We start from the raw sequence: 13221 nt of genomic DNA on the forward strand, positions 1-13221 counted from the left end.
TATGAAAACACACTACCTAAGGCTCTGTTCAGAGCTCTGTCTCTAATATTTTAAATACGCAGTTCACCCCCTTATTCCGAACTCTGGCATCTTTAGCAGAGTGATTCCAGTAATGTCACACAATATAGCAGTGGTACAGTGAAGATCAGCAAGCTCCTTTCCACTTGTGATTTAATGCAGTACTCTCACCTTTCAGATTTCAGTTGTACATCTGGTTTATATTAACTAATCACAGATGAACAACTTTACCTGCCATAAAAAGAGGGTATATTTCCCTAAAATTTTAAAAAAAGTTTTCCATCTTCTACAGAAGAGTGATAACACATACAAAGTTAAAAAAAAAAAATCCCAGAAAAATCTACTGGTGACACCAATACAGAAGTCTGTCATTTGCCCCAAGAAGCCTGAATTGGCTGTACAGCCTGACATTTTACAGCATCCTCAAGAACAATAACCATCAGCTTATTCACATGAGATGGTTCTTAAAACAGTTGGGAAGAAGATGCCTAAGGGAGGATAAAGAAGAAGTTACCTAAATATGGCCAGCTTTCTGCATGTCAAAGAATACATCAAAATTTGCTCTCAGATAAAAATATTAACCTACATATTTTCTGTTGAACATTTTCAGAAAATGGGGGAGTCATTTACAGCTTGTTTCCCTAGCCATTTAAACTTTATTCACTAGAAATAAAAATGTTTAAGGATACTCATAAGGAAAAAGATCTTCCAGATTTAAATCTTTCCAACATCTTCCGATTTAAATCTTTCGAAGTGTTATTTTTCTGTACCTAGTGTGCCTCCTGCCTTTAAACTGTTCTGTAGCAGCCAAAACTGTATGAAGCATTCATTCACCAAGCACATGGATAGCACAGAATACACAGTCTCATGAGTGAAACCCAGGAAAGGACAAAGGGAAGGTTAAATGTTTTACAAGTGCATGCTGCTCAGCAAAATGAATTACAAGTAGAACACAACAATGAACTCCGTAATGAATCAGGAAGGTCAATAGCAGGAAAGTACAAACAATACATACTATCCGTTACAAAACAGGGATGCTGACTACCTCACTTGCCATACAAAAGTTCCTTAGTTTCTAACAAAAGAAGCTAAGTACTGCACTAGTTTAAAACATATAACATGCAGGGCACATTTATGCTACTTCATGATGGAGAGTAAATCCAGAAAGGCTGTGTCATCTCAATTCTTAGAGACACTAAAACTCCACTAGACAAGGCAACCTGATCTACTTGGGCCCTGCTCTGGATGGAACATTGGACCAGATGACTTCCAGAGGTCCCTTCCAACTCAAACTATTCTATGGTTCTGTAAGCTTTACATTAAACTATGAAAGTATAATCATCAATGCACTAAGCTTCTGGGGAAACCTCGGAACATGGGAAAATTCCAAATTTGAGTTTTTCAATTCCACAAAATATCAAATAAGGAATTTACAGGAAACAACTACTAGCAGTGCTGTCTTGAAGCCTCAGCATTCTCTGTCATAAACATATATATCAAGAATTCTGTACAATCATTATATTTACTTCTAGCACAAAACAGAAATTGTGACAATTTGACAGGAGATAAAAACACTTTTTAGCCTTATTTCTTTTTTTCAGTAAAGACTGTAGATTTGAACAGTGTCACTTCACAAAAGCCTACTCTTTCTTATGAGTGGTCTCAGTATTTTTACTTGTATGCTTTCTAGTATAAACATTACACACATAAAAAGTTGTTTGGGGAACACATTTGAAAGTCAATCATCCAAAAGCTAAGTGTGCCCTTGTGCTTATGCATTATGGTTCTCTTTACTTTATAAATCTACCTTAGCAGAATCAAAGTATTTTCTCCCCCAGAAGTAACCTACCCCTTTCTGTAATCCTGCTGATCCTTGTTCAAGTCCAGTCCCTGTCTCTCAACTCAAACTCTCTTCTGCACAGCCAGTCTCATTGACATACCCTGCAACATTTAATTCAAAGCCTCTCTCCTCTCTGCTAGTTTTACCAAGTCCTTCACACTTTCTCAAAGGGAATCACTTTCTTCAACTTCTTGCTTCAGCCTACTTACCCAGCTATACCCTGCCACTCCTAGTCAAATTTGTATTCCTCCAGCCTCCTTCATTCTCACCTCATATTCTTCTCGTTACTTCCCAATCTCAGGCTCAGTGCCTGAGGTTCATTACCTTGTCTTCTTGTCCCTCATCTCTTGTTAGATCACCACTTGTCAGTCTTGACCACACCGGCTCCAACTTTTGGTGCTCCCAAGACATTTTAAAATTAAATGTAATGGATACATTGCAAAATTAAATGAGCCTTATTTTAAATGGAACTAAAGTAGACTCAAAGTGAGAATAAAGTTAGAAATCTAGTAATTAATTTGCAGTAATAAAGTATTTGATTACTTAAGAAGAAAACAAAAGGCAGCAGATACAGGAAGCAATCCCCAGACAGACAGTACAGAAGAACATTGTACTGAAAGAACATTGCTACAACAAACCTTCTCTTATGCCTCTGCTAAGCAAGCCTATAAAATCAAACCAGCATGTGTTAAGTAAGTAATCCCAATACATTTCCCACTACATATAAAAAACACCAAATTTGTCACCACTTTAATTAAAACAGTAACCACTGATATAATGTGCAGTGTACACCGGCCTCACCAACCAATCAACACGGAAACTGAGATTTCCTGTGTTGCTTTTTCAGGAATTTTTTAACAGGGATCCCAAAACACAGCCTTACAAATATTCCTCAGATACACTAAGGTATTTAAGGTCAATCAAATTTAGCTGACAAGTCCCTGACCCTCACATTTTCATACATGTCTTAATCCCCTTTCATGTGCAGTGGAGATAAACAGAATAAATTGTGCTCAACAGTTTTAAGTTTGGACAGTAGAAGCTGAAAATACTTTGGCTTTGCCTTTCAGGTGCTAAAACAAACAAAATCAAGAGAGGCAATGGCCTGTTGGTCTTTTTCATCTAGAAGCATATTTATGTTGCCCACAGACAGGAAGATGATAATAGATGTGTTTTCATATTTTATTCACTTTCACACAAGGAACATTTGTTCCTGTAAAGGTGTAAAATACAAAAAACGTCCCCCCCCCCGATACTGCATTATTTTAAATAATAACGTATATTTGCAAGGGTCCCATTTTAAGTTTCTCCATATATCCCTGCCAGCACACACTTCTGCTGCAAGCATTTTAATGACTCATTGCCACACACCTTGTCTTTCACCTGTCCTGGCTACACGGGTTATATAGCACAGCTTTATAAACAGACAAAGAACCAAGCTTGTCTGTCAAATGACATGCCCAAATACACAGCTGTGAGCTGGGACATCAAAGAAAACTTCCAAAGAGCAGTTCACTGTGTCTGCAAATGAACTGTAATGCTTACTTGTTAAACTGTAATCAGTAAAATGAAGGAGGAAACTAAACATTAGCGCAAAAAAGCCTTCACTCACCTGCACAAGAGCCTCCTTCATAGCAGTCCAGTTTGAGACCCTCCATGCACATTCCAGTACTAGGTAAGGATTTATATGACCTTTTGACTGGCCATATTCTGTCAAAGGTTCCCACTGGTTCAATTCTTTTGAGCAACTAAGAAAATCAAAAATGTTGTCAATTTGGCTACCAAAAAAACCCCCTTCAATAAAAGTGACTATAAATGTTGTATATCAGAATATTACCTGCATATTTGTTCGTTCATAAACAGCTCTGCAAGCACTGCAAAAGTTTTATCCAGATGGGAAGATTTTTTTTTTTAATTTATTACCAGTTATAATACAGAAATCTGTGAACAGGGAAGAGCTGCATTTTGTGCCTCCCAGAACAACCATTTTAAATAGGAAAAACAAATTTTAGCTCCAGTCTGTTTCCACCAATAGCAAATTACATTTTTACAACACTTCAGGCATATCACTTCTGAAGGTGTGTTAAGGGAGTAAAAAATAGCTTTTTTTTATTCCCCTAAGTTTCCCCTGTATCTGAGCTAAGTCTTGAGCTATGGTTACTCTCATAAATAATGCTTTAAACCAGCAAGGTATTTTACTTCTATTGCAAGGTAAAAATACTTGTTCCACATCAGCCTTAAAGTCTTACCGAATCCAATGGTCTTCCCAGAGCTGATACTCAGGAAAGATGGAAGGGGAAGCATTGTTCCGTTCATGCTCTTTCTTAGCCTTTTCCATTGCTTTTTCATAAGTTTCTTGTGCCTAAATAAAATTCAAACCATTTTATTTTTCCATCTGCTATATACACATTAACTCAACATTCTTTTCTTTAAAAAAAAAGTAGTAAGAAAACTTTCATTAATTCTAAAGTGGTTTTTTTTTTCAAAAAAGTAAAGCGCGTTAACTCATTCCTGAATATACTCATTATTTAGCAGCTTTATAAATGTCATGAAAAACTGACGGATGTGCTAAAAAAAATATTTTAAAATCTCACTTTATCTAGGTATTACATAGCCTTAAACTACCACTTTAGCCAGTAGATAAACTATGGCACTTTCTATTCCAGAAGACTGAAGCTGTTTAATATTCAGAATTGTTTTCTTGCTGACCAGAGTATTCATCCTGACAGCAGAACTACTCAAATCCTTTCTAGTATCAAGAGTGTACCTGTTCAAAAAAGCCATGTTGTTCATAGGCTATAGCTGTTGCTGTCTCCGGGAATTTACAGCGTTTCTGCCATAGTCCAGCCCACATATCCTCTTCTTGTAACAAAGAGTAGAGCTCAGCAAGGGAATCCAGTATTTCCTAGAATGTTAAGCACACATACTTCTCCACAGTCAAGCTGTCCTTATAAAGCACAGTAGATAGCAAAACCACATGTTTCTACACTGACACAAATTGAGAAAGACATGGAAATAGAGTAGTGTCTATATAAACTCTTTTTGAACTGCTAGAAGGCAAGCAATTAGTAACAACCAAGTACTGACACGACCACTGCATTACATGACAAAAAGAAAAAAAACCTCTGGCTTGTACATTCATTCATGCTTGCACTCCCTAATATATCAGATCAAATCATAGAAAACAAAATTATTTAATGAGACAACTTGGTCTTTAATGTAAAAAGAATCTGTAATATTTAGCTTCCTCAGCTGATCACAAACATGCCTAGAGATCATAACTATCTGACAGACTACTAAACACAACAGCACCACTTTACAAAGCACTCAGTTATGTTTAGCTAGTAATTCTTTAAGGTCATATACCAACAGGCTTAATTAGGAAAAGCATATTCCCTTTGAGGGAGACAGAGACAATACAGACTTCTACTCAGGATTTAAAATCAGGGGCAGAAATGGCTTCAACTATTTCTACAGTGCTGCAGGGAATTAAGTGTCAAAAGCAAATGGAAAAGAGGGATCAAAAGAAAAATATTAAAATAGCAATGACAGATGAAAGAAAAGCATGAGAAACAAAACAATGTTGCAAGTGTCTATATTCACAAACACGTAAGAACAGGAATTTTTTCACCAAATTAAAAAAATCAACACAACAAGCTTCTAATACAAGGACTCAGAAGTGATTGTCCCCCTGGACTCCACACTGGTGAGCCTGCACCTCAAATACTGTGTCCAGTTTTGGGCCCATCACTACAAGAAAGACACTGAGGTGCTGGAGGGCATATAAAAGAAGAGCAACAAAGCTGGTGAGAGCTCTAGGGAACAAGTCTTATGAGAACCTGACCTTACGGCTCAATACAGCAACCTGGAAGAAGGTTGTAGCGAGGTGGATGTGAGTCTCTTCTCTCAAGTAACAAGTGATAGGATAAGAGGAAATGGCCTCAAGTTGCACCAGGGGAGGTTTCGACTGGGTATTACGAGAACCTTCTTCACCGAAACGGTGGTCAAGCATTGGAACAGGCTGCCCAGGGAAGTGGCTGAGTCACCATCCCTGGAGGTATTTTAAGGACAATAGATGTGGCACTTAGGGACATGGTTTACTGGTGGACTTGGCAATGGTTTACAGTTGGACTTGATGACCTTAAAGGTCTTTTCCAACCTACATGATTCTATGATACTACTATACTACACTGTCACTGTGCTTTTCTCTTCACATTGCATAACGTATTTCAATTAATATAACACTACCTGTTGAGGAGGAGTTATGCTTTCCTGCTCGTAAAACTCCGTTGTCTGTTTAGGCTTAATTTGTAGACTCAGTCCTTTTTCAAAGGCTTGATGTTCCAACATCAGTGTAGAACGAAACCAGAGATTGTGAGTTTTACCCAAGTATTTCAGGACACAAGGTCTGATGGGAATGGGAGGAACGCACTGTGACATAGCTTCCACAAAGCAGTTCAGTGCACTTGGCTGGCAATCTCGTTGCACTTGATGGCTACCGCTGCACAAGAAAGGGCTTATTTCACCTGCTAGAGCCTAGAAGAAAAAACATAAGAATAGTTACCTGTGCATTCCGAAACTTCAGTTAGATAATTTAAACTTAATTTAGTTTAATAACTTAAACAAGGATTAAAAACCTTGTTAATACAGGAAACAATCATTTGTTAAGTGTATTTCTCTTTGTAAATTGAAGGGCCCTATTTCGTTCAAAAGATGTACTCATAAAGGTGTACAGTATTCACTAGTCACAAAGAATGGCAAACTTCTCAAAGCAAGCGAACAAGTCATTTACCACACAAATACATTTTCCTGAAACACTAGTCAGAAGAATTTATAAGTGAGAATAGAGAGATTCTCACATGCTGTTGTCTGTCAGACAGGATTTTCCAAAGTCGGGAAAAAAGCTGTATCCAAGTCTTCTCTGCTAATGGTGTAGAAATATGACATAACTGAACAAAGGCACTCAGCAATGCTCCAGTCTAAAATCAAAAAGAAAGACACGTGTACAAATGGGAAAAATATGATTAACACTATGGAAAAACAGTTCACTTATACAGTTATTTAAGCAGTAATGCAAATGACTTTTCCAACCAACATATCAAAAATGTTTCCTTTAGCAATACAGACTACTGTAACAAAAACTTAATCCTATTTTCATGTTAATAAAGACTCTTGATTCATTACTGTAACCATTTAAAAAAAAAAATGAGGAAAAAGGAAAGAAGTTGATGGTTGGTAATTAGAATGATCAAGTTAATTGGACAGAGCTGTTACTACTGTGAGAATTATTTCAACATAGCTCTCAGCTACAATTATTTACTTAGAAATTATTTAAACGTAAGATGCTGATACACTTTTTTGATCCTATAGCCTGCCTTTGTCTTCACTTTTTTCTTAACTGAACAGTTAAAATACACTTACAGGTAGAAAAGGATGAAATTTAACTTTACAGGAAAGGGACCAAGTAAAGGCTTAAGAATTTTTTACCCTATACAGATTAGAAAATACATCAGATTCTAAGAGATGTCTACATTAAAAAAAAAAGCTAAAAAATCAGTGTGAGATAAAAAAAAAAGAAGGAAAAAAGCTCATGTCAGGTCAGTTTGAAGATTTCAGTATTAGAGTGATTTGTCATGAAACCAATGACTTGTACCAACCTTCACTTCTCGAAGAGAGTCAAGAAATTTGTCATGTCGGTTGGTCAACATGTGCAGCTGATTCCCAATGTCCTTCTCAGAGAGTTCCTTCGTTTTAGGTGTACTGGTCTGATCTCCTGGAGCCAATTCTATGTCTATTTCAACATCCTGTACAGAAGTAAACAACTCAAAGCATGCAAACATTTTCTAAGTACTTTTGCTTTTTTCCCCATACAAATACAAAATACCGTTCCAATCAACTTATTTCATGTCTCCCTATTTCTGCTGGTTCTTCAAAGTTTCTAGAGTGCTATAGTACAGACTAAATGAATGAATGCAAGTTCTGAGAAACCCACACATAGTTAAAATATAATGTATTAAACACAAGATATACTGAACAATCTCTGCACATCATCAAGACATATTCTCCAAACTTATTTGATGAGAAACTAGGAAAAGCTATATTCCGTCAGAAAGATTTCCTTTTCCATGGTATTTTCTGTAAGTTACCTCCTCTTTGGATTCACTGTTTTCCCTTTCACGAGGCTCTTGTTTGACGTGGGTTACCATAGCGAAGGCTGCTCTATCATGACTGTCAGCAAGGTTGATAACGTTGGTGATAGAGGGCAGCATAGCACCCTGACAGCTTGTCCCAATTGTAGTATTTCTCTCACACACTGCCAACAGGAGCTAGGACATTAAAAAACAAGGAGAGTTCTAAAATACACATTTTACTGTAGTATTTCAAGGAAAACATCATTATGGTTTAATATTTATGAACAAGATAGAAGTTACAATAATGTTTGAGGTCTATTTATCACCTTTATTCAATAAATACACCAAGACACTTTCATCTTAATCTGATGACATTTTGTCACCATTTTGAAGTTAATGATTCTACTTTCAAGATTGCTTTTCAAGCCTCTCCTGAAAATGCTGAATAAACAGGAATTTTCTTTCCCTAAATTCTGTATTTTGTACTTTTTAACAGGTACATTTAGTGCCCTCAATGAGCTAATGTATACAGACTCTCATTGCTACAATGAAAGTCCTCTCAAAAAGGATATGGAAAAAAACCACAATGCTGTTCATCTCTCTGGAAGGAGTTCTAATAATTTTAATAGTACTAAGTCACTTTAAACTCATATGCAAATTGATTTAAAAATTAAAAAAAAAAAAGTAGGTTTAGCCCCATCTTGTTTTAAATAAACCAACCAAAAATGCAATTTTGTTTCAATGCAATCCCACCTAACAGTTATCATACCACCAGAGCAGACACTCTAGCCTTGACAATTTTCCTGAAATCATCTACGGTAACAATTCTCTTTTTTAATAATCACCATCATTTATAAGAGATAGGTTTTCTTAAGAAGTATTAACCCAGTCTTTAAACTTTTTGCAGAGAAAAATAGATTTTAAAGGTGGGTATTAAAGCCATTTCATGGTTTAGACACTGTATTTATTTTCAAGCACCACAGGAAGTATCTGAGGCAGTAGACTTGGTTATTTTTAGCTTTGGTACAGACAATATATACAAGACACACACTGCATAATGATTTACACCCAGCCAAGAAAAACAGGGAATAAAGCCTATTTCTCAAATTAATTGTATTTCTGATACAAATTACTTCCCTACCTCGATGCACTGTTTTATCCAAAAGTGATTTCCCATTGCTTCCCAGTTTTGAGAACAGGTCACATAAAGCAGGCGCTCATAAACACGACGTTTCATAGAATTGTCAAAGACCTCAAAAAATTTGGCTCGTATGAGCGGCTGGGCACAACGTAAACCCGAAAGAAATGCTGGCTCAAGTTTAGCAGTAAGTTCACTACCAGAAAGATTTTCATCCCTAAAAGAAAATAAAGATGAAGAGAACGTTAGAACATTTATATCTAAAATACTAAAAATCAAAAGATGCAATATTCTCTAGAAGCCCACATGTGTGTGGCATGCATCCAAGAAATTGGAATTCCACATTTTGAAAGAAACAGCAAAGAAAATATTACTGCTTATTAAAAAACTGTCCCAAAACTATCATAAAAACTCTTTCAGGAGTAGAAAAATTTCAGCCACATCTGTATTCTCTTTGAAATACCGGAAGATATTTATTAATAAATACTTCTGACCACCATGTCCACACCTGCAAACAGAACAGCAGCGAATAGCAAGTCAAGATAATGTGAATCATCAGCACAAAATTAAATACCTAGCATTTGTTGATAAGGTAACTATTTTAATTATTTCACCATGTTACAAAACCTGCCAGTTTAGCTAGCAAAGTAACTCTTCTGAAAGTATAATTTACAATACATTTCCAAGAAAAATAAAATCTTTATACCTTATGGATGTGAAAAGACAGACAGATTTCAGCTGTCACCACAGTGTTCAGAATACCAATCAGCTATGAGGATGCCCTGGTATCTTGGCAAAGGAAGAGATATTTTTAGCAAAGCTAAGAAGGAAATTCTTTCTAAGGAACTTCTGTTTCCAAATTGTCTTCCATAAATATGTACTGTGTTCTCAGTGAAATCAATTGATTTTCCATTTTAGGAAAAGAAAAAATAATTCATTTAATTCAGACCTAAAAAGATTGATGGCATGTTATAAAGGTCATATATTGTACAAATTATGAACCAATAAGCTGCAATAAATGATTAATTTCTATAATTACCTGTAGACATAGTTAACAAGGTCTAAGAACTGGGCATTTAATTCCAGGTCTTCTGGAAAACGCTTTTCAATATAAGTCATCATTTTCACTAGTAAAATGGACTTCTCCCGGAGAGTAGGTGTCTGTGTTAAAAGAAGACATGATTAATCTTGTAACTTCATCTTAAAACATGCAGAGAACTGAAACATTCAAAGTGCACCTCAGCCATCCTTTATATCACTCTTTCACTTCTAAAGTACAGAAAAATAGCTTGTTAGAAAGTCATAGTTCTTAAAAAGAAAAATATCTCAAGCATTTATCCTTCTAATATATACTAGAAAATTCTAAAATAATTTTTAAAAACAGGTTTAAATTGTTCAATGACTATAAAAATCCATAATGTGTATTTTAAAAGGTGTAGGTCCTTTTATATAGCACTCCATTGTCAAATACTCAACTCCAAAAGAAAATATGGCAAATTGAGGAGACCACAAAATGTTACAGGAGTAACACAGCTTAAACCAGCATTAGTCATCCTCCTTCTGAAGAATCTCTCTATCCAAGTTAATGTTAAATATATTTTAAAACTTTTACTTTAAAACAAGTTCTCAACAAAACAGCATCTGAGAACAAACACCTAATATAAGCCTATGAAATACTAAGCATCCTTAACCCATTACTTTCACAGTATTCCAGATCTCATCAAGGGCATCTAAACATATATAACAGATCCTTACAAATATCACTGTCAACTGATGAATTATAACAGTGGCTTACAGTTATTTAGTATTTGAGAGCAGTGATTTTATCTTCTCAATTTACCTGATTAGCTGCCATTGGAGAATTGTTTTTCACCCACTCTTCCACTATTTTTACCACTGCACGAAGAATTTTGGCATCAGTAGATTTTTCAATGAGAGATGTTAGAATAGCTTGTATAAAATTTTTCCTCATTTCCATGCTCATCACAGCCAGGCGAGTTTTCACAAGATCCAGGCTTAGCATTACCAGTTCACTTGTACCTGCTACGGATGCAAAAAAAGCCTTGCAACAGTGTATACACCTGTAAAATGCCTAATAAAAATATTTTCAAGAAAATATACTGTAATTTTAAAAATCACAACAATTATTTTTGTTACCTGGGAATATATCCCTAGAAATAGTGTTTTCAGAATTACAACTTCCCATTCTCCTTCCAAAAAACCACAAATGTTTTCAAAATCCTAAATGCAAGCCTGTGTGATTTCATTTCAGCAAATCTTTGGTAAAGGTATTTACAGAAGCCCAGTACTGAAAAACTGCAATTAAACTTGCGAAAGAAATACGGTAAGATTCTGTTCTGTTAATTTCCTGACTTACTTATCTGTCAAGTTTAATAATCTTCCAATTGTTTCTCAGTGTTAATAAAATTTGCAAGGTTCCCATTTACCCAGTTAAAATATGGACTGAGAATCTAACAGCAGCAATTCCTTCAAAGTATTTTCTTCAGTAGCTTATTCATTAATAAATTAAAGTGCTCTTTACTAGCATTGAATGCTTTTCTACAAGAACATCTGATTTTTTCCATGACTCGTGACATAATTCATTTGATAGAATTGTACATAAAGATAAAAACAAAAGCATCAGCTCCAACAAGTTAATTTCAAAAACAGCTGTTTCAATATTCTCAAATAGGAAGTAAAAAAAAGTGAAAACACAGAACAATCAAAAGAATTCAGCCCCTCTCTCCTCAACACTATAAACTCCCGAAGAATTTCAGTATCTCCATATATGCTGTAGCTCAACAAATATTCACTAACCATTAACTGAAATGTTTGGGTTAATAATAAAATTCATATATTGAGCAAGTAACAGGAACTCAAAAGTGCATTCTTCAGTCCTTCAGTAATATTTCTCGCTAATGCTGAAGCACTTTTCAACAATTAACAATGCACACAAAACTCTACAAAATAATTTGGATCCCTTTAGGATAAAGAGATTTTAATACTTTACAACACTTCTAATCATTAACATCCTTAGACTATATAATGTAATACCTGTATTTGCTTCTGCTGTTCCTGCTGTAGCCTGTGGGTTTAAGTGTTCCCTGACCATCTTCTGCAGAGATCGCATAAAAACTGAAATCAATCTGTCAATATAGCTGGGATTGTTACTGCACGCAGACTTCAGAATCATTAAGGTACCTATTGATAAAAACAATACTTAAGGAAGTAAAACTTCTATTGAGCATTACCTGAGTAAGATACAGCTTTTCAATGTGTATGTTCTCATTCTGTGAAAGAACACAGGAAAACGTTCTAGCTGTATTTTGTCCTGCCACAAAAGAAGCATGGGACTATGCAAGGTACAAACATGAGAAATCTGAAACTATTTCAGCCTCAAATTTAGTTTTCAGTCAAAGACTAAAATGTTACTTTTACATTAATCAAAATATTTCAAAGCTCTGTAAGTGCTGATGGAGGGGAAGGGGGAGAAAGGGAGAACGGAGAGAGATTGAGAGTAGACACTTCTTCAAGACCTTAAAAAAAAAAAAAAAAAAAAAAAAAAAAAAAAGGAAATCTAGTTAACCAGGTAAAATTAAATTACTCCTCGTGTTGCACATCTGTTTTACTAGCAAAAAGTAACATAATTTTTACATTAGTAGCCCTTGGTTTAGGAATTTCAAAATAAAGTTTAAAATTACACAATCTTGGTTTTCTAATCCAGAAATTTTATCAAGTTTCATAAATCGGTTACTGTAGATTGAAAGTTAACTACAGAAACAGCTAACTTCAGCAGTTTATGAATGCACTGTGCAAAGACCACAGTCCATCCAAATTACACAGTTGTTAACAATGCCTATTCTAATATAAGCTTGTCCATATTCATGCAAACCAATCAGTTCGAGCAATATCTATGCTTTAAAATACTTAAGTACACACATCCTGTCAAACTATACCCTCTAAAGAAACCAACAGCTATCACTTTCCTTACTGCAACTTCGTAATTCAACAAAAGCCTAGAACACAGAAGCATGCTGTTCGTTGAATGGCTGCTTCAAAAGTTTTTATTTCTTTTTGTTCTCAGGTGTGCACAT

At 35.3% G+C, this 13221-nt stretch overlaps 1 protein-coding gene across 3 annotated transcripts in view; it reads right to left on the reverse strand.

The window, feature by feature from the left end:
* Positions 1-13221, reverse strand: part of TRRAP (transformation/transcription domain associated protein) — a 101304-nt gene that overhangs the window by 38283 nt on the left and 49800 nt on the right. For all 3 annotated transcript variants that reach the window (XM_074918853.1, XM_074918854.1, XM_074918852.1), the window contains exons 46-56: positions 12182-12328; positions 10968-11170; positions 10167-10288; positions 9131-9344; positions 8005-8184; positions 7516-7662; positions 6718-6837; positions 6107-6394; positions 4626-4763; positions 4108-4220; positions 3471-3606 (exon numbers count right to left, since the gene is read on the reverse strand). In XM_074918853.1, the coding sequence (XP_074774954.1) occupies positions 3471-3606; positions 4108-4220; positions 4626-4763; positions 6107-6394; positions 6718-6837; positions 7516-7662; positions 8005-8184; positions 9131-9344; positions 10167-10288; positions 10968-11170; positions 12182-12328 (1808 nt within the window). The remainder of the gene's footprint in view (positions 1-3470; positions 3607-4107; positions 4221-4625; positions 4764-6106; positions 6395-6717; positions 6838-7515; positions 7663-8004; positions 8185-9130; positions 9345-10166; positions 10289-10967; positions 11171-12181; positions 12329-13221) is intronic.

The sequence above is a fragment of the Athene noctua genome, chromosome 15 (assembly GCF_965140245.1).
Source record: "Athene noctua chromosome 15, bAthNoc1.hap1.1, whole genome shotgun sequence".
Lineage (NCBI taxonomy): Eukaryota > Metazoa > Chordata > Aves > Strigiformes > Strigidae > Athene > Athene noctua.